Source organism: Ixodes scapularis, unplaced genomic scaffold, assembly GCF_016920785.2.
Source record: "Ixodes scapularis isolate PalLabHiFi unplaced genomic scaffold, ASM1692078v2 PGA_scaffold6__148_contigs__length_123643588, whole genome shotgun sequence".
Lineage (NCBI taxonomy): Eukaryota > Metazoa > Arthropoda > Arachnida > Ixodida > Ixodidae > Ixodes > Ixodes scapularis.
In genome coordinates, this window is record NW_024609881.1 from 104,372,063 (window position 1) to 104,394,655 (window position 22,593).

Below are 22,593 nucleotides of genomic sequence, written 5' to 3' on the forward strand. Positions count from 1 at the left end.
ACTCAGCGGGAAAACTTTCCCGCTAAATTTAGCGGAACATTTACCGCTAAATCTAGCAGAAAAATTTTCCCGCCGAATTAAGCGGAACAACTTCCCCCCTAGAGCGGCTACTGGCATATTGAAGTCGACGAAAGGGACTTCGAGAAGACTGCGCAGCTGCGGCGAATTCGCAGCAGGTCATGGATACCGTGATAGCGGAATTAAAATAACAAAGCTGCCTTGTTTACCTCGACGCCGTCATGGCATCCCCACTTGAGTTCAACGATCACTTGAGATGGCTTATGGTCGTGCTCCAAGCAATCAAGGCCGCTGGGCTCACACTCAAGCCGTCGAACTGTCGTATCACCCACGGCGAACTGAAGTTCCTTGGCCACGTCGTCAGTGGCGAAGAGCAACGCCCTTACTCCGTGAAGACATCCGCCGTAGTCTAATTTTTTCTACCATCACACAAGACCGCTGTTCGCAAAGTTTTGGGGCTGTGTGCGTACCACAGGCTTCGTTCGTTCAAGATTTCGCGAAATTTTCGGTGCCACTCACACATCTCAGAAAAGAAGCCGCGAAGTTTCCATGCAACAACAACCGGCATCCAACAAACTAAAGCGAAGATTCCAGACAGCTCTAAACCTTGGCCATTTCGACCAGTCTGCAAAAATACAAATCCATACTGATGTCAGTTATACCGGATTGGCTCTGTACTGGTTCCACACTAGGAGGGGAGAAAAGAGCGGTCGAGTATGCAAGCCGGACGTAATCAAAGCCGGAGAGTACTTACTCAATGACAGAGAAAGAATGTCTTGCTGTCGTCTGAGCCTTCACCAAGTTCCACCCGTACGCATATGAGAGCCCTCTTCGAGTGGTCACAGACCACCATTCGCTCTGTTGGCTCACAAACCTCAAAGATTCACCAGGGCGCCTCCCTTGGTGGAGTCCAGGCACGTAGCCAGGGGGGGCATGGGGCCCGGCCCCCCCTCCCCTAAATGTTCCATTTTGCTGGGACCTCCCCTCCCCCCTCCCCTTCATACAGCATTTTGTCATGGGCGGGCTGCCCCCGAAACAAAATCCTGGCTACGTGCCTGGTGGAGTCTACAACTACAGGAATTTGGCATGACCGTGGTCTATAAGTCCTGCGACAAGCACATTGATGTCGACCGTTTCTTGAGAGTCCCCGTTGAGTCGCCACCTACATGTGCCGGCGACGATGACAACCAGGTGCTTATCGGGGCAGTCAGTGATGACGATATGGCCGACTTGCAACGCGACGACCCAGAACACCGCGCCGTGATCGACCATATCGAAGGATCAGAAAGTGCAGTCCCTATGTCTTCTCCCGAGACCTGGCAAGCTTCGTTATTTGTCGAGGGTTGCTATTCGAATATAACTTCGAGTCTGCACTGCAGTATGGCTAATGGTAGTCCCAAGAGATCCCCTAGGAAGAGATATTTAACGGCTGCCACTATGAAAGCCTAAAAAATGGCGACCACTGCGTCTGCGTTCCGACCCTATTCTGGACGAACTGTTTCAAAATCCCAATGACTGTCGTTAAAAAAGAAAAAAAAAACATTCCTTGCACAGTGACATTTGAAAAGATCGGTTATCTTTTAAAAGCGGGCTAGTTGAACATGAATACTTTAAATCGAAAGAATGAGAAGCAGAGGACAAGCACAGGACAGGCACGTTCTTTCATTTAGCAACAACGTTTATTTTGGGCAGGAAAATTGCACCCTGAACGAGGTTACAGCTAATATAGGGTGATAAGAGGGAACGAAAGCTGAGGAATAAAGAGCGGGAGGAAGAAACTACGAGGCGCGGATAGAACTACAGTGATCGTATGGTTTCTTACGGGGAGTTGCCATATTTTTTTAAGTTCAGGCCTGATGAGTTCTATACAGAAATATTTATAGCGGCCTGAAAATTAGTTAAAGCGAAGCTTTTACGGAAATATCGGAGTGTTGATCGAACTTTCTGTCCACCTTCCACTTCGTTTGTCTTTTACGTATGTCGTATTGCAAGAAAATGAGAAAGCAAAATGAAGAAACAAATGCAAAAACAATGTAATTTTGTAAGCAAATTGTAACACGAAAGAAAAAGAAAAATTAAACTTTTCTCAGCTGTGTTTGGACATGTGTGTTTTTTGTGCTCCCTGTTCCTCATCTTTATGAATTATCATTGTAATTATTAAGCTGCAGTTGTTCCAGTGTAGTGACGTTTACATAATTAAAAACTACTGTTAGGCTGTACTTTAAATTTACAGTAATTTTTGCTTTCACATTGTTTTCAGTGATTGGACGGATGGATCAATTGAACTGCCATATTTAAAAATACCGACATTCAATAATAAAGAATCATATTTCTAGCTACAGTAACTTAGACATAATAAATCTGATCGATTCGATTTTAAAAAGGAAGTTAATATGCTTTTTTTCCTTATTTTTATGCAGTTTTTATTTGTCGCATTTAAGCTCTAGACCAATATAGAGCCGATCTCTGTGGCATCGCGGAATATGGTTTAAATTTAATTAAGTAGCCTAAGTATAAATCTTTGGGTAATTCAACAAAAATGGATCTTTCTTAAAGTAAAAATAAATTTTAATTATAGCAAACATCGAATCATTGAACCAGCCTTTGATTGCCGTTACGGTTCTTGTATCCCGCGAAGGTGGGAGGCGTCGCGCACTCGTAGTTTTCTTAATGTACAACATAACACTCAAATTTTTCTAAAGCAAGAAATGCGTTTTAACGGAGCGATCCTATTCTAAATTTTTGTGCTCCCGTGCATCCACCCGCGAGTATTCTGGTAAATTAGTGAGGAAATTTTCAAACCGTCAACCAACGACATGTGAAACTGCAATTTAGTCTCCGCGCTCAATTGATCAGAGAAACTGACGTCGCGTGACCTTGACAGCAAATCAGTTGGCCTGCTAAATTTAACAGAATTAACATTGTAACATGACATGACGTCACGAGATCATACATCAGTTCATTTTCCCACCTAGACTTGACTGGGAAATTTACATGGCTTGACCTCAGCCTACATGACCTATACACTAATTCTTTCCTCACAGAAGTTGCAAACACTACTGCAGCCAGGTAGAACGCCTAAGATCGTCGGGTTACCTTGATCGTTTTCTTCAAGAGGTGGCTGAAACGCTTGCTTTCAAAATGAAAACGGAAGAGGAGAAATCACAGGAACCAGGAGGGAAGTGTGACCCGCTGTTAGGCACTATACTCACAAGGTCTCGCACAACCTAAAAAAGTGGCGGCACGCTTTGATTTGCCGTTTGTGTTTGCTGCCCCTTTGACACAAGCTGTCCAGCCTGTGTAAAAAAATTAACAACAAAAGTGACGGAGGTGACGTTTGCAGAAAGAAACAATGTTGGGAAGTACTTTAAGCACATTATACTTAAAGTACTACTTCAGGTAGGTTTAGGACCCTTGTACTTTACTTGAAGTACAATATCTGGGTATGTTCTAGTACTTTACTTAAAGTATTCTTTCTCGGTACTTTCCGAGGAAAGTACAATTTCCAACTTCAAAGTAAATTCACCATATTTGGTTTGTTTAATTTGTATCATGAAATGATGCTTTGGCAACTACAAAGAAATACTGGGGGGAATATTCTACTTTCATCAGAAACGTGAACAGACGACGCATCGCTCAGTTTGTTTTGGGGGCGGCTTTCCCGTGATCTTTCTGAACTCTCGCTACTTCTCGGTCGGTCAGCGCAAGCGAGGAGGTTTAAAATAGTAGGAGAACAAAATTAATCATAATGTGGTACCTGAGCTTGTGCTGTGGAAAGATTAAACGTTCAAGTCGAAGAAAACGGCAACAGAGGATAACGCCAGAATGTTTTGACACATTCTCTTTTGTATTTCCCTTGGACCTGTTTTAATTTTTTTTTCGCACGCCAATCCCAAGTGTCACGTTATATTTAATTATCACCAGCTCGCTTGAACACTCACTGTTTTTTTTCATTAAGGATAGAACATTCCTCTATGATAGTGAAAGCGGCGCCAAATTCACAAGAGGGACCCCTAAATTTGGCTTCACTCCTGAAAATAACTACTCTATGGCTACTTGACTTTATCAAATATTCACCGCAGTTTTTGAAAATGGGTCATGCACCCTAGTACACCTGGACAATGCATACCAGTTAAAAAAAAATTACTGTATAAGGAAATGAAAGGGCATCATGAAAGATTGTGTTAAAATACTTGTACTTTACTTTGAAAGTACATTGTGTTTATAGTACTTTACTTAAGTACATTGCATCCAGCGTACTTACTACTTTACTTGAAGTACATCACGTCTAATTTACTTTATACTTTACCTAAAGTACCTTTTAGACGTACTTACCCAACACTGGAAAGAAACACTGTATGAAATTCGTAGAATGCGCATCTTCGGTCGTATACGAAATTCTAATGACATGCGGGAAAGGGAACGTGGGCCAAACGGGCAGATGCATTAATGAAAGGGCAAGAGAGCGCGCGCTATCAGTAAGGAATTCTCCCTCGGGCAATTTAGGTATTCACCGTGACAGATACCACTGCACCCCGGAATTGGAAAAAAACAAAAATTTTGGGAAAGCTAAAAACTCAAATCTCGAGAGAGCTGTACGAGACATTCAACATTAGATTGCATGGGGATGACAGATGCGTAAGTGTCAATCCATCTTACAAAGACGGAATTTGAATTCTTGGTTGAGAAGCACGACTGGGTGCATCATTTTGTGTGTTGTTTCAATGAACAATTAGTTGAAAGCAGTGCTTAGTGTTGTCTCCCTTACTCTGTCCCTGTCTTGCGGCGCATTTTGTCAAAAGAAATCATGCACCAACTGCCGCATCTTTCACTATTGATATCACATTGATATTTTTCTAGTGATAGGTCATCCACTTCTTTCTGACATGTCTTAAGATCGCTGGGATTTTTCTACGGTGCATAAATGTTGACATTCAGGTACTTCATTCTCACTTTTTTGTGATTGCCGATACGTAGACGTCATTTATAACCCGGACGTTCGGCGTAATATAGAAATATTGTTGACCTTTTTACAAACTAACTCTGCACAAAATATCTGCTTTTACCACGGAAAGGCCAAGACATGCGATCATTGCACTGGAGAGCCTGTAGTTTAGTGCAAAAGTTGTTTTTCCCATACTTTACGAGAAATTGATGTGCTGCAGCTAGTCCGTGACATTCTAGAAGTATTTCAATTTCACGAAGTTGAGTTTGCTAAAATGTAGTTAGAGATAAGCAGCTTTATTTTTCAGTTCATAACTCAGGAACATTATCCCGAATGCATACATTACAAGATAATATCATGCTCCAATATGCAGGATCTGCAAATAGGGTCTAATAATCACGAACATTTTCACGTATTAAAAAAACCCCAATACTCTCCCTCTTATACTTTTTTTTCGGCGTCTTTCAAGGGATCACTGAGCACTTCCCTTGCTGCGTAAGGTTTGGCATTTAGATATTACATTTACATAGAAAAGTCGAGTTTGCTGTGAGGGTTATAATACGCAGAGTTTGTATATATGTAAAAACATTTCTAGAAACTTAATATGCTACCTCTCGGTTCAGACATTTTAGAAGCGTTTCGAGCACTTGAAAAAGATCTGGATGAAATGTATTTTCTACCCTTAGCGTTGTTCATCCGAGCACGGCACACGAACCCTATTTGGTAAAATTAGACTAAAAATTAATACAGTGCTTAGACATTTTTCCCGTCCAAATGGTTATGCATAAAACCTTTGGCATATTTCAGGCCAGGTGCTGGCTCCTTTCGTTTTGTGGCGCATGGGGGTGATAATTTAGCCCTTGGCACGCTGTATAAATTTCGGTATTCAACTATAGCATGCTTACACGAAAGGTCACCCTCCTATAGAAGTCGTTATGTTGACGTCAAGAACTACCCGTGGGCATAACACAATAGGTTATTCCTTTTCTTTTCGGACAACCCGTGTGATATGTGAGCTTCCAAAGAGTTCAGGTCAAGAAACGGATAGTGAAAGGGCATGGAAAATATATATAAGGTCGGCTTTAGTATCTTGTTGTTGTTAGGCTGAACTGTGTTTGCTAGCAGTAGACTCAAAAAGCTTAGTCAGGTTTTCAGTCCCGTGAAAATGAATTTGCTTGAAGTTATTTTTCTATGCATAGCGTTGTTTATCAGTGTACATTCCACCAGCCCCTTTCCAGATGTTCCGTCTAAGTATGTAACTGATAAATGCAGAGAAAAAGCTACAGAATTTCATATATCAAGAGAAATGAGCCTTCCACTGTCGTACAACAGTGCACAATTTTGTATGTATCAAAATTTACAGGTGAGTGTTTGGAGATTATATTAAAATTAAAATTTTATTCTAGACCACGGATTACAGTTCTATATTAACTAAGGCAACATAAATCTTTACTTTGCCTAGATAGAAACGTCACATCAAATGTTCAATTGAGTTTAATGTCCCTGCAACAGAAGTGATCATCGTAGTTATAAAACCCCGAAACAAAAAATAAACAAAAATAAATAAAAAAGGACACCAGAACGATGCCTTACGCTTATTAGCGGTCAATCGTTGTACGCGTTGTCGTATATTAAATATTTTGTATTCTTGTCCTAAATTGCCATCATTGAGGTCAGGACCACTAGCTTTTTTGCATATCTTAGAGTGGGTGTCAAGATACTTTTCAGGTGCGGGATATGTTAAACATTTAAAATTGCCTATATCATTAATTGTGATTTTTTAGTAAGTGATCAGTAGAAATATGACAAATAAGGATTTCCCGTGATTACAATTTTAAACACAACAAAGCTTTACTGAGAAAAAAATATTTTGTAAACAATTAGGATTCGGCTTTTTCCTCAACCTAATATAAATTAGAGTAAAATCTAGAGAGTCAGGTAGACTAATCCAAAGTTATTAGGCTTAGAAATAGGAAGAAAAATACAGTTGATTACATCTTAAATCATTTTTTATTCATCTCATCAAAGTGTGCTATTGCTTCAGAGCTTCAAATAGCTAAAGCTCGAAACTGACGATGCAGGAAGCAAGCATTCAACGTTTAATTCCAACACCTACTCCTTCCTAGTTCCGTTCGTTCCCACATGTCTTCATGTATCACTACCACGTGATGACGTTAAAGACCTTCAGTCTTGCGATCCTGTACTGGTACATGTGGAGTGATAAATGAATTCTTCTCACGCTGCATGAATCTTGCCATTAAGATATTGCATTCTTAAACGAAAGATAACCTTTTCGGAAAAGTCAAAACGTTGACGTCATTATCTAGTTATGTAGCGTAAACACAGTTTTTATTTATATTCCTGCCATTTCTGCGCTATGCATACATCCAAAAAATTAAGGTGAAGACAAGCAGTTTTGAGGGGTGAGAAAAAAAAAATTTAACGCCAGCATTTGTACTCGTGTGTCCATTTTCACAAACGTCGAAATGTCATTGCTGATGAGTAGATTCACCGTAAAAACTGCGTTGAAAGATGTTCTCAAACAAAATGTGCGCACTAAGACATGACACATTTCACAGTACAGGTTAACTGGTTGACATGTGTGTCCATTTCAACAGGCGTGGACCTCATGAAAGGTCGTTGGTGAGTAGTATATTCCCTGCAAAATCTATGATGGTATGGGCCAGAGTTGGTAGCCATTTATTTTGCTAGCACAGTTCCAGCCTTCCTTTCCCTTGCTCTTGTGTTGGCGTGCACACTTTTGTCAATTAATCTTTAGCAAACATTCTTCAGCAAGATGTCAGTGCTGCACCACAGTACGTGTTTAAGGACAACCTTTTTTCTGCCCGTCTGCACATATATCGAAGTCGGATGAATTGTCACTGGTTAGGAGCTCCACAGTGAGGTTGGCGGCAAGTTGGCACTGGTTCGGCATTTGCAAGAACTCCGACTGCTTCGACAGTTGTGTAACAATGACGTAGCTGTTTGTAACCGCAGTAACGGCCAACAGTGTGGGGTGTACAACGCCCTACTCTGTCAAAGGCCATCACAAGATCATAGTGCTTTCTGGGATGGAAGCTGACAATTCCTTTTCACGCCTCAGCATGATCCTGCATAGGCCGCACTTCACCTTCTTCAACGTGGCATGAGTCGCTTAACCTGCCACGTAAACCAAGATAGGTAGTTTTATACCAGTCTTGTTGTCGCCGTTTCCATCACGTGAAGAGTAAGGCTGAGGTTGACGATTACAATGATCAACTATTTGATCTATGGTGGTGGGTTTTCAACGATCCGCACCAATATGAGTCAACTATTGCTTTCAATGGCTTGCCAGAATGCACACTGCTTGCACCTTATGTGGTCGGCAAGGTTCTCTGGGCTAAGAATCTTATCTTCTTGTTGGTCGTTCGCAAGCGTATCCATAGAGTTGGCCACAGCGGTTTCCACAACTCTTAAGTCGAGGGGCGTTCTTCGAGCCCCTGGGGCTTCTTTTGCTTGTGAGTGATCTGTTGAGAGGTAGCCAAGGCAGTTCCGAAACCTCCTCGGGACTGCCCCGTGGCATAAGTGTAGATGCTTTAATGGAACTGTGACATGGGACCATGTAGGATTTATACGTGTGACGACTCTGCAAAGATATCGCTCTTCGTGATGTTACGCTCGCACACAAGAAACAAAAAATTGGCCTTCACATAAGTGACACCAATTTGTGAGTACGTTTTTTGGCTCCCACGTGTTACATGAACTAGAGATGTCCCGATAATATATTCGAGCACGAACACTCGTTTGAGCATTTTTTTTCACTTACACGTCTTTTACGCGGATAGATGTGACAATTGAAAGAACACATGACAATTTCCTTTCGTGAACCTCCAAAACCAATACGTAGTTCGTTTATCTTCTGATTATTTTGGGTCTTCGCGAATATGTGTTCTTTTTCCTTTACGAGTCGGCACATAAAGTAATAACTCATGTGGATGAAAGATTGCGTTTTTTGTTTTTGTTTTTTTGACAACTCTGCACATAACGTAACAACTCCTCTGCACAAAGTCTTGTGTTCTATTTTCTGTGCACGCTAGGCTCCAAATGTCAACACATGTGAGAATATATTTTTGGCGCGTTAGACTCCGAAACTATAAATTTCTATCTAATCTTTCTTTTTTTTTTCGCTAAACATCACTTGTAATTTTTACCTTGTGTGTACATAAAACTGCAAAGTTCCAACTAATTGTTTTTTGTCTGTGTGTAATTTTCTTGGTGAAAAAAATGACCTGTGGGAAGTATTTTCTTTTATGCACGTGAGACTGCGAATTTCGACCTGTTTAACTTTTAATGCTGCGTTGGGGGGAACGTAGCACTGTAAATTGTGACCCTCATCAAAGCTTTTGCGTGTGGGAATTGTTTGCGTGCGAGATTTTACTTATGAAAGGTATTTTTTGTGCACATGAGGCTCCGAATTTCGACTGGTTTTACTTTTAACGCGGGGTATGGTCCCCAAACCCCCTGCTGGGTTTGATGAGACCCGATAATACACTTGGAGATAACGGTATTTTAGAGCGCAGCTCTTAGGCGTCCGTTTCCAGGTTGAGCGGCGTCGCTGTCGGCGTAACTGCGGGCGTTGCATTATGGAACGTTTCTTCGCTAAAGTTAGCGGTGAAAGTTTCTCGCTAAATTTAGCGAGAAGATCACTACGTTGTGACGTCATTTTCCCTGATAATTTTAGCGGGGAAACTGAATTGGTGTTCAGGTCACGTTACGTCAATTTCTCCGCTCAATTTAGCGGAACAATTTACCGGGTACCATTAGTGGGGAACGTTTTCCCGCTAAATTTAACGGAAACTGACATCACGTGACTTCGACACTAATTCAGTTTCCCCGCTAGATTTAGCGGGGAAATGACGTCACAACTTCATGTCACGTCACCCATGAACGAATTTAGTGAAAGTAGGAGAGGAGGAGGAGGGAGGTAGGGGAAGGAGGGGAGGGTACAAAAGAGGAGCAGGGGCACACCTTCCCCTCCTCCTCCTCAAAAGCAGTGCTTTAGTTTCGCATTACAGAGATTTGTAAACGTCTGTAATTTTTTTTATTAAATTATTAATATTATTATTTTTATTTGTGATAATAATACTTTCCCTACTTTCCTGGCATGTTTTAAGAAACGTTGAAGCCCGTTACACAAAAAACGACCAGCCACCATCACATCTCTTTTTCGAACCGGCCGTGCCGCCGCCCTACAAGTGTCCGTTCGGCACCGCTTCCTCGGTTCAACTACGTCTTCATCTAAGCAAACATCTGCTGCCCATCTGGAGGCCACTGGGTCCGTTGTCTAGATTCCTCAGACACACCCACCGGTGTCTAAGAAGCTAGGCAGCCAGTCACGCACTCTGCAATAACTGTTGTTTTATTTTGCGGGTGAGCTGTAATTGTTTCTTCTATTGACATTTTGGCTAGATTCAGTCTTTCGCCTTTACCGTCAACTTCTTTTTCCTTGTTAAAGTAGATACCGTGGCTGTGCTTTGTGCCATTTGCTCCGAATATGTGCCGATAGACGGCCATTTTATCAAGTGTGGTGACTGCACAAAAGTGTTTCACCTAGGAGAGACGTGCTCCGGTATATCTGAGAGCACCTTTAAGGGTATGAGAGCTTCAAAGATTGAGAAGTGGTGCTGTCTTGGGTGCCGAGGTGGGCCGATGTAATCTAATTCTGAAAGCGAGCTCACACCACATCAAAGTGAACCCGATACTTTCTGCTCACAGCTCTCAAGAGCCAACCACAAACTAGACATCCTACTTTTCTGGAAATGCGCAATGGGTTCTCTTCACGAACTCTACCCCATGGTAGACGCTTTATTAATACTAAAGGAGACGGTCGACTTTGTGCGAACCACCATCACTGAGGTGCAGACGCCTCTTAATTTCTGTTCAAAGTAATATGATACACTTGTGAAGTCCAATCAATCACAAGGAAAACTCATCAAAGATCTTCAGGGTGAACGAGCTCATTACAAGCGCTCGTAACAAAGCAAACCAATGAAATCCAACCATTAAAATCCGCCCAATATTGCTAAGATCAAGCACACCATCTCTCTAACTTAGAGATACAAAATGTGCCGGTCTTGACTCATGAGAACATTGTACATATTGTGACTGGCCTAGCCGAACAACTAAGCGTTGAGTGCTTTGAGCCCGCACAAGTAGGGGCTGCTCACCACCTCCCGGCTAAACCTGGCGCTGTGCCTCCCATCCTGGTTCGATTCAGTTCAGTCTGGCACAAAGAACGCTGGATGACCTGTCGTAAACGCCTCAGCTCTTTGCCTAGTGATAATTCCCATCCAAGTATATGTTTCAATGACAACCTCACAGAAGCAAACCGATAGCTATTCTGGATAGCAAGATCAAGAGGAAACGAAAAGTTCTTTTTTAAATCGTAAGAGTGATACACGGACCAATATTTGCAAAACAAAGCCTAAGCTCTCAAATCATTCGAATCACTGACGTTGGTGCCTTGAATAATATTGCAAAGGCCACGATGACTAATTGTATCCAGCAAAAAGTTCTGTATAGAAACCTTCAAGATCACTTATGTCATATGTTTACTCTATTTCATGTGAATATTCGTATTTTTCGGAATCACTGGGATGAATTTCAACTTGCTATTATTTCTGTCCTTCCAATTGCTGATATTTTTGTCCTGACAGAGATTAATATCCACGATGATGAAGTAGGCCTATGCACTTTAACAGGATTCAAAAGTACTTTCTGCACCTGCGAAAATAAGCGCGGAGGTGGCATTGCGATCTTGCTTAAGAACAACATATCCTTTACGGAAGTTCGGCTAACGCTCCACTCAGCTGAGAGAAAAGTTTTGCATATAATTACTTCTGCCTATGGTTTCTATCTACTTACGTATTATAATCCACCTTCTGGAAAAGCTGCAGGTTTTTTTTTTTGTGACCTGCGGAACAGTTTGAAAACCTTACCGGCAACTCTTTCTTTATGTCTCGTCGGGGACTTTTATATTGACTACTGAAGCCTTCAATTGCTCTAGTTTGTGAATATCTGACACTGCTAGCATATCATGGCATTGAACCAGCAATCCTTGTTCCAACAAGAAAGGAACTTTTAGGAAACAAAATTGTATTCGCGTCAATTGACCACATCAATCTTAGATCGGCATCCTTCACAACAAAAGCAGCAGTCATTACTCACAAATTATCAGACCACAATTTTGTTGCATGCCATTTAGAATTCCCCCATGATACGTCGACTTCAGTTTCTAACAAGATTCATTGGGTTGAAAATTTTTATTGACAAATGTATGACTACTTTGTCTCTAATTACGACTGGAATGCTTTTCAGAAATCTGTTACATCTTCAGATATTCACCCCGTTTTGTGCAGCTGTATAAGCGGTTTTCAGAATCCTCAAAGAAAGGTATTTCTCGCAAACAACGAGATTTAAATCTACGTTGGTTAAATAACGATATATTATCTGCCATACAACATAAAGAAATAGCATGAAGACGAATCCGGCGCTCACCTCCTAACTCCTCCCTTTGAGCTGAATGCAGAATTCTTCGTACCAGAGTAAGCGCACTGATTCGCTCGGCTTAGCGTCATTATTTTCAAAAAAGTTTCAAAAAAAGTTCAACGCATTCAAGTCCAACTTTGCTATATTTTGGTTCTTGATTTATAAAATACGTGGTGTCACATCCCCTGGTTTACAAGCTGACACCTTTAGCGAGTTTTGTTTGACCCAATTCCCTCGCGACGGCGAATTCCTTCAACAAGTTCGCCGTATTTTAAAGGGGCACTGAAGTCATTTTTGAAAAAGGTCGTTTTTATCTTATAGTGTTGAAAGCGCTTTAGTTTACTCATACACTAAGTCCTATATTACAAAACCGCCTATTCTTCTGAGGGCAATCGAAAAACATGTTGACTCTTTTTTCTCGCAGACTACATTCTGTGGATCAATGGAAGGACCCCCCCCCCCCTCCCCCGCACACACACACACCCGCAATACGTGCAGATTCCGAGTGATTTTATTATATCTTGCTTTGAAGAGCGTCTGATAAATACACATTCGGATAAGACTCCCCTTTCTCTCTGCGGGTGAAGCCATCGCTTGCAACTTGCCGACAAGCGCCCTTCGTCGACCCCTTTACTCGGAAGAAAGTTATTTTCAAAAAGAAAGTGTCGCGAGTTTTTAACACGCTTCTAACGAGGGAATAAGCTAAGCACGATTGCAATTTCGGGTTTGTTGTGATGCTTAGAGCGTCTAGATTGAGTTGTCATCACAAAATGAAGATCTCAAAATCGACCTCAGTGCCTCTTTAAGGCAAAGCCACACGAAGCCTAACACCACCCAGCCTTTTACCCGACTCCGAAGTAACTTCTGCATTCTTCCACTCATGACAATGATTGAACTGGAGTCTATTTTTTCAAATCTGACACCTAGAAAACCACCAATGTATGATGGAATTCAGCTCTCTGACCTCCAGAGAAGATTTACACCCATACAAGACGCACTTCTACTTATGTTCAACGTAAAAATAAAGTCGGGTATGATTCCTTCAGGGTTAAAATTTTCCATTGTTAAACTTCCTTTGAAGAAAAAAAAAAAACGTGACCGGGTTGAGAACTACCGACCAATATTGATTCTTCCGCGTCTTGCTCAAATCTTGGAAACGCATATTTATATAATTATGTCTTGTTATATCGGAAAATAAAACATAATATCGCAATCACAACATGGTTTTGTGCCGGGACGTGGGAAACACCCTGTTCCTGAAGAACACAGATTATTTAAATTTTAGTTTTGATCACAACTTATTTATCTGCGCTAGTTTTTTAGATGTCAGTAGGGCATTTGACACGGTATTCTATTCTATTTAGCTTAAAAACTTTTCTCTATCGGTTTCCGAGGACCGTTTTTATTTCTGTTAACCAATTTTCTCAAAGGTCTATCGCAGCTTGTTTCCATCAATTGCATGCAGAGCACGAATGTTTCCTTACAAGCCGGGGTTCTACAGAGTTCAACTCTTTCACCTTTAGAATTCAATATTTATGACAATGACATGAGTTTAACTGTTTTAACCTCTACAATTTATCAATGTGTGGGTGATACTCTTTTGCTGACGAGCCATATCTCATGTGTAAGAGCAATGGGTTTGCTCCAAGCTTCTGCTTCAGAGCTAATTAACTGGCTCGCCAATATTATAATGAGTATAAATATTTCAGAAACTAAGCTCATCTGTTTTCACAACCCCCTTAAAGATGTGTACCTAAATATTCATCTCTTACTGCATACACCTCGCTGTGTCCCTATCTTTTGTTCAAACACTGTGAATTATATAGGAATCACATTCCATTCAGATATTTTCCGGAACGCAGAACATTTATAATATTGTTCCAAATTAAGAAGCGAATTCCGGCTTATTATATTATACGAAGACGTTTTTACCTCTTAATCTCAGAAAGCTCATAGCTCACTCATTAGCTTATGATGCACTCCGATACGGCGTAACAGTACTTGGCAAATGCACTGGATTGTGGCAGGCCAAGAAAAATACTATCCTAAAAGGAATCTTGCGGAATGTTCAGTCTAATGCTGCATTCTCTGAGCACGATCTCGTTTAGTCTTTGTCCATGCCAAATCTACAATTGTTTTTCTTGAATCAGTCGTGCTTGGGCACTACTGGAAGGATGGTTTTAAAACTATCCGTCCGAATATGAGACAATTCCGAAATATATCAAAGTTTCTCGTTCCTGTTTACTGTACACGCTATGGTAAGAACATGCGGTCGGTCTATGTGCCTGAAATTTTTAATTCCCTAACTCCCAACTGATGCGACTTTACCTCAAGGAAAAAGCTCAGAAAAGCACTTCGACATTTTGATATGACCGACGAACCCTTGTGATTATTTCTTAATTAGTATTTATCGCTAGCACTTTTTAAACAAGGGCGTTTTTTGTCTGCTTTATGCGTGATTTTTTTATATTATGTGGCAGCAAAGGAAGTAATTTACATATTCCGTGTCGGAAGAACTGGGCAAACTTTTGTGTTACATTTGATGGTGAAAATTGACGCTAGCGCCTTGAGTGTGTTTTTTTTAATTTTCTGGCTTAAATGACATATTTTTAACATTGTTATATATGGCGTGTGTGTTTTTTGTGATTTTCTGACTTAAATTAGATAGTGTGTGTGTGTTTCGTTTTATGATTTTTCGACTTAAAGGTTTTTGCTCATATATTGGAAGCTTCAGTTTCCTGTTGGAACTACTGTAAAAATTTGGTTATGAGTAATTTTTTTGAAGTCTAGAACTGGCTATTTTATTTTTTTGCGATTATATAGCTGGTTTCGCCGCACAAGCCCATGATGGCTTCCGTGGACACTCACTGTGCCTTGTTTAGGCTCTTCGTTCACAAATAATTTTTTTTGCTATATTATTATTATTATTATTATTATTATTATTATTATTATTATCTTGGCTTTCGACGGGCCCGCTTTTTCTGTATTGTATTGAAGTCTGTGCAATAAAATTATATTATTATTATATTATTATCTCATGACCGATTGAGAAAAAAAAATTCTCATGTTTTGTGTATCTCTGCATTAGGTTTGATGGTAATGCTGTGTCACATAATGTGAGCAATCATATTAAACTACCTTTGTTTTCCATTTAAGTGACTCCGAAAACAGATTTTGTTAGCATTTGCGTTTTTCTCTTTCACTTCAAGAGCAGCATGCTCATCAAGATGGTGTTCATCATACAAGCCCTAGTAGGCTTTGATGAACCCGAGTTTGTACCTGGTTCTGTGTTCGTGCAATAAACTATTGTTATTATTATTATTATTATTTTCCTTTTTTTTAATAATAATAATAATATTATTATTATTTTCTTTTTATTAATATTAATATTATTATTATTATTATTACCTCTCCCAGCCTTCTGTCCGAAGTGAGCCTAAGAGTTCCACGTGTGCCTACACGGCTTCAATCATTTTTCTATATAGCTCGACATTTTGGCCTCTTAAACCCAATCCAAGGATCGGCTGAGTATTATAGCCGTTACACTGATACACTAGATATGTGCGGAAGCGAATTCGCAAATGCTGTTCGAAACTTCCTCTTGCACGAAAGGGCTGCATGATCAGTTGTAGAGTTGATGTTTGTCAGTACAATATCCAAATATTTGCTTTTTGCTCTCACACTTGGTGATGTCTATGTTTTGTACTTTTAACTACACTTATTGACTTTCGTGTTTTTTATACTTGTTAATATTTTTAGTCTCAGACTGGTTGACTACGTTCTCCTTTTGCACTCGTGTGTATCTGTGTTTGCATGTGTGTTTTTGTTAATTTTTTAGTGTGCCAGCACTAAGACCGATTGGTTGTTCCTGGACGCTTTAATAATTATTGATTGATGGATTGATTATTATTATTACATTATTAATTATTAGTTATAATTACAATATTATTACATTAATAGTAATAATACAGAAGAAGAAGTGTCTTGAAACAGACGTTATTTTCGATTGCTTCGCAATATATCGACTAAATTCTGGTTTGCCGAAGGCTTGGCACCCCCACCCCCACAGGTATTACACGAAGGGGGGTTGCGGGTTAGGATCCAACGTGAGGAAGTCTTCAACTATTGTGGATTCTAGCCAAATCGTCGCTTTGACTTCGGCCTTCTGCTTCATCGCTCAAGATGGCTGCGGTGCTGTACATTGGTCCTATTCCACATCATATCCATGTTCTCATTGCTTCAACTCGGCATCTTAGCCTATGAGCGATCATCCTCACTCGCTGTGGATTCAGCATTCTCGTCCTGTTCAGGCAGGGCAAGAAGGCTGTGCTGGTCTTACAACCGTCGGCACCGCCGTGAATAGCTGTAATCAAGACATACAGGCTTGATGGTGGCAGAAATCACTCCACTGCATATTCATGTCATCGGTGCTTCAACTCGGCAACTTAGCCTATGAGCGATCACCCTCACTCGCTGTGGGTTCAACGTTGTCGTCCTGTACAGGCAGGGCAAGAAGACTGTGCTGGTTTTACACCCGCCGGCATCGCCGTGAAGAGCTGTAATCAAGACATACTGGCTTGATGGTGGCAGACACCGCATACTGGAGCAGCGAAATCCCGCACCCTGGATTTTGTGCTTCACAGACAGCTTCCTTGAACTGTTGTGCTTTAGTCAGCGGTTTATATACCCTTGCCACACACACTGTTTTGCGGCAGGTGAGCGTCTGATACGTTTGTGTACTGTAGTCTAAGTTGACCACGAACTGCAGAGCGTGGCGTTAAATTTTTATATCTTATTTTTTGTCGTCTTTTATAGTTAAAATGTCTCTTAGTTGCTGCGCCTGTCTTGATCCCCTTCCTACCGATGGGAGAGTCATGAAATGCTCCGAGTGCCTCAGCCAGTACGTCATCTTGGCCAACGATGCTCTCACATTGCATTTAAGACGATGGGCAAAGCAAGACGCAAAATCTGGGTATGTGGCCCATGCAGGAAATCTAAAACTCACTTGAGTTTCATTGATACCGAGTCAGAGTGGATAACTCAGGATGATGACAACACGATATCGGTTCAACTTGCTGCCGTCAAGAAGAAGCTTGATCTTCTGCATAATCTGAAAGACAGTGTTGACAGGCTTAGTGATCTACCATGAAACGTTGAAGTCCTATTATCAATGAGACCAATAGTTGAGGCCCTAAAAGAGACCGTAGGAGCTGTTCAGACGTCAATAACCTTCTTATCCCAACAATACGACACAATTCTTGCACGTGTCAGCTCCAATGAAAGTGAAGTTAAGTTACTGAGGTCGGAAGTTAGCTCTCTGCAGTCGACAGTATCTGATCAAGCATTGTTGATACAGCGACTGTAGTCCGACATAAATGAAAAAGAACAAGATAATGGAAATTTCTGGAATTGCCTGTGCTCCGAACGAGGATTTGGGTGCCATTCTGAAGGGCCTGTCAGTCAAAGTAGACTTGCATAATTGTCAGGCTAGCGAGATACTTGATGTCCACCGCCCCCGGGCCAAGCCTGACTCAACCCCACCTATCCTAGTTCTATTCGCCTTTACTGATATCAGACAAAAATGGATGAGTACCCGTAAAAAAACTCCGCTCGCTTTCTAATGTAGAATGCCCGCAAAAAATATATTTTAATGAAAACCTCACTAAGGCAAACAGAGAGCTTTTCTGGCAAGCGAGATCAAAGGGCAAAGAAAAAGGATATACTTTTGTGTGGGTTAAAAATGGTACAATATTCGCAAAAATAGCTGAAGGTTCCATTCCCGTGCGTGTCTCTAAGGCTGTTGACCTTGAGAAAATTGTTTGATCGCGAACCTCCTTGCTGTTCCTATATGAAGGATTCTCGACGATTTACTGATCTTTCTTCGCTAAGCAATTTTTCCACTCGTAAATAGAGCAGTAACGATAGTACATGTAAATATTAGGAGCATCAAGAACTACTGGGACGAGTTCCAAGTTGTTATTCGTAACATTAAACACATCGTGGATGTTTTTGTTTTAACTGAGATAAACGTACATGATACATACAAGGAACTATTTTCTTTGTGTAAATATCGGTCCTTTTTTAGTACACGTGACTCGTCTCGCGGAGGTAGCATAGCCATTTACGTTAAAGAGAGATGGTCTTGTGCTGAGTTAAAGTTCTCGTTCAATCACGCTGAGTACTTATCCATAAAAATGTGCGATAGCCAAATTTCAACATTGGTTCTGGCGTTTTATAGACCTCCATCAAGCAATGTTAAATCATTTCTAGATGAGCTTGACGCAAACATCGCTAACGTCGGCCAGAGTGAGGTCATTTGCCTTGTGGGCGATTTCAATATTGACATACTTAAATCCACAAGATCGAACGTATGTGACTACCTTAGGCTTCTTTCTAACCACGGTATTTTCCCATTATAAACGTACCAACGAGAGAAGAGTTCACAAGCGGAAAACGTGTTTTTTCTTGCCTCGATCATATTGACATCAGGAGTTCAGGGGCGTCTGTGAAATCCGCAGTCATCTCACAAAAGCTGGCTGATCATTATTTCGCGGCATGCCAAATAGACTGTGGTATTGTATCGGAAGAAAACAAGAAGCCTTCAAACCAGATTGCTATTATCGACAGTCACGTTTTTGACAAGTTAATATCCTCATATGATTAAGAACAGTTAGTAACCATCACGAACTGTCAGACTGCCTACACAAAGTTAGTTGATGCATTTGCGCATTTTACGGAGAAGAGTATAAAAGTCATTAAGACAGAAAAACGAAGACCGCAACATCTCTGGTTGACAGCAGATATTATGTCGGAAATTAAACTTAAAGATATCTTATGGGCGCGTTATCGCCGGTCACCAAATTCCCAAGATATAAAATTACAATACGCAAGCCAGAGAAATCGAGTAACCGCTCTCATACGCTATGCGAAACGGAAACACTACCAACGTAAGTTCTTCGACGCACGTTCTAACATTGCAAAAACCTGGTCTCTTGTGAATGAAGTAAAAGGCGGCAATACGCGAAACTCTATCGATGAAGTTATTGAAAAAAATATTTAATTCCAATATGCTTTCTGTGGCGGATAATTTCAATAGTTTTTTTGTTTCAATCTTCGGCATATCTGACGATGTAAATGTTTCCGCGGTAAATCTGGAAAAACCCTGCCCAAATTCTGCCTTTCTCCCAAACATGACTGAACAAGATCTTCATATGTTGTTGTTTAGCTTTAGGCCTCGTAAGTCTCCTGGTATAGATAATACTAAACTTAGCGACTTGCTTTGCAATTTTAATGTCTTAAAACGCGTTCTTTCCCACATACTAAACGGAATTATAGACACCGCGGTTTTCTCCAAAAATTTCAAAAGCGCAATTGTCAGACCTCTTTATAAAAATGGTGCACGTGACATTGTAAAAAACTATCGTCCCATATCTATTCTTCCTTGTTTGGCGTTGGTTCTCGAAAAACAAATTTTTAAAACAATGAGCGCCTTCCTTGACGAATACAATATTCTATCACCTAACCAATACGGCTTTATCGTAGGCTGCAGCACCATCTCGGCACTTGAGGATATGTCTGATACTTTACACTCCTCATTCGACAATAATCAGTTTACGTGCTCACTCTTCCTTGATGTGTCAAAACCGTTTGGTTCTATCGATCACCGAATACTGCTGGAGAAACTTTGCAATTACGGATTTCGGGGTCCATTTTTTTCGTTGCTCCAAAACTTTCTGACTGACAGATCGGCAACAAGTATTGGTTTCCAACAAAACAAGCGCCAAAGTAGGCCTACAGAAGGGAGTACCACAAGGCTCGGTCCTGTCCCCCTTGCTGTTTAATCTTTACGTGAACGATCTCGCCCGATCAACATCAGGATGTACAGTTTACCAATATGCAGATGACACATTGTTGCTATCTACTCATATCAGCCTGCGCTGTGCAATCAACATGCTACAAATAAATTCTACAAGAGTCATGAACTGGTTTGAAGCAAATCGAATATCTCTGAATCTGCAAAAAACAAAACTTGTCTGTTTCCGTAACCCACTCAAGCGGACATGCATAGAAATGCCTTTTATACTTCATTCATCGTCTTGTGTCTCTTACAGCTGTACACCTATGCCATGCGTAAATACAGTAAAATACGTGGGCGTTTATTTCGATAGCGATTTAACATGGAAAACACACTTGGATTATTTGGCTAAGAGACTACGAAATGTACCATGTTTATTATAACTCATCAAAACCTTCCTCCCAATCTCCGTCAGAAAAATAATCGTTAATGCTTCCACCTATGGAGCTCTGCGATACGAAATTACAATCTTCGCCAACTGTTCAGCTCTTTGGAGAACAAAAATAGATGTCATTCTTAAGAGCATCGCCAAAATTGTTGCCTATGATTCCAAATTAATACAGGACGGTGACATATTCGCATCAGTGGGCCTACCGCGTTTTCTGCCTCTTTTTCAACGATGTGTTATCCTAAAGCATTATTGGAATAGCCCGTTTAAAACGCCTCATTTTGTTCAGCACTCCATAAGAAATAGTGAACGCGTTATAATTCCTCGAATATACACCAACTACGGAAAGAGTATACGTTCATTTTACCTGCCTGACATCTTCAACAAATTACCAGACGTTTTTGATGAACTCGATTCTCTACGATCTTTAAAAAAAGCATCTAAAAAAATGTGCTAGAAACCACATATGCATTTTTGTTTTGCGAATAACATTTCGAACTCTTTGGGCCTTTCTTCAGTTGGTGCTGAATCCACATAGGCATTTGTTTGTGTCTTTATCCGTGTCTATGTTGTAAGTACTGTATATTTGTGTATCCGTGTACGCATCTGTAGATCTAAATTTGGGTATATATATATGCCTTTGTGCATCTTTGTGTGATATATGCCTGTATACACATATCCGGGTTTTTTTTGCAAACATTTACTTTCTTTTATTACTTTTTGAAAGTGTACATTAATTTATCCATGTGTTTAAATATTACTTTGTCATGAAGGATGGTATAGTGTAGTTATAGCTATCACCTCTTTGCTTCTTATTTTGCCATTTGTAAATTATTTCAAATATCTATACTGACTGCCATTTGTGAAATATATTTTAACTTCTAAACTGACTGCTATTAGCATACCAAGAACGCCCGTCTACCACTCACATTGGCTAACATCAGCGCTGGGTCGTGTCACACAAGTTAACCCTGGCTTCGACAGACCCGAGTCTAACATAATGAAAAAAATCAAATGCTGGAATAAAATATATTATTATTATTATTATTATATTATTATTATGATTATATAATTCAAAAAACCCTCTCTGTTCAGGTATTGGAAGATATAAGATTACTAGATTTGGCTTTGACATCACCACACACTACACGGTCCATTTGCCGGATTCAAGTCCACTGGTTTAATAATACAGCTAAGACGGTTGATATGACAATACATGATACCGATCTGCGTGGAAACTGTGTGTAAGTAGAGAAGCATGTATATGCATTCGCACATAATTGTTTACACTTACTTGGAATTGCTGTCATCAGGTGTCACCTTAAATTCAAAAGATATCCAACAGTCCCGGCAAAGCATGCTTTTCACACAGTTCAGCAGAGATTTGTAGAAAAGGTTAAAGAGGGATGCTACAATGTAAGCTTGAGATGGATGGGCGTGTTCAAAGTATGTTGCGGGTGCGTGAATTCGGTCATGTACACGTGCGGAAGAAAATCCGTTTCAAGATATAAACTTGCGTATCAAGCACACCCAGTAATACAAGTTATTTCAAATAAAAAGGCACGCTTTCATTCACTGCTAACATATTTTATAAAACAATGTAAAACTAGGCATTTCAAATTATTTGTAAATTTGCGTTACCAGCACAGGTTCAGCAGGTTTAATTTTGTAGCTTGTTAAGTTTTAAAATACCGGAAGCAACACGTTTGAGAATGACGCAACTGAAAATATAAGTATTAAAAGCAGACAGAAAACCAACAAGAAGTGTATATGAAGACACCCTAACTTTCAATGTCCGCTGATATAACTTTTTGAATGCAAGACTACTTGAACTTTACTTCACTTGACTACTGAAACATG

General features: G+C 40.4%; 1 protein-coding gene across 1 annotated transcript in view; it reads left to right on the forward strand.

The window, feature by feature from the left end:
• Window positions 1-6,128: 6,128 nt before the first annotated feature.
• LOC115317008 overlaps window positions 6,129-22,593 on the forward strand; it is a 32,175-nt gene continuing 15,710 nt past the window's right edge. Inside the window, exons 1-2 of the mRNA XM_040214565.1 lie at window positions 6,129-6,326; window positions 21,829-21,977. Of these exons, the coding sequence (XP_040070499.1) occupies window positions 6,129-6,326; window positions 21,829-21,977 (347 nt within the window). The remainder of the gene's footprint in view (window positions 6,327-21,828; window positions 21,978-22,593) is intronic.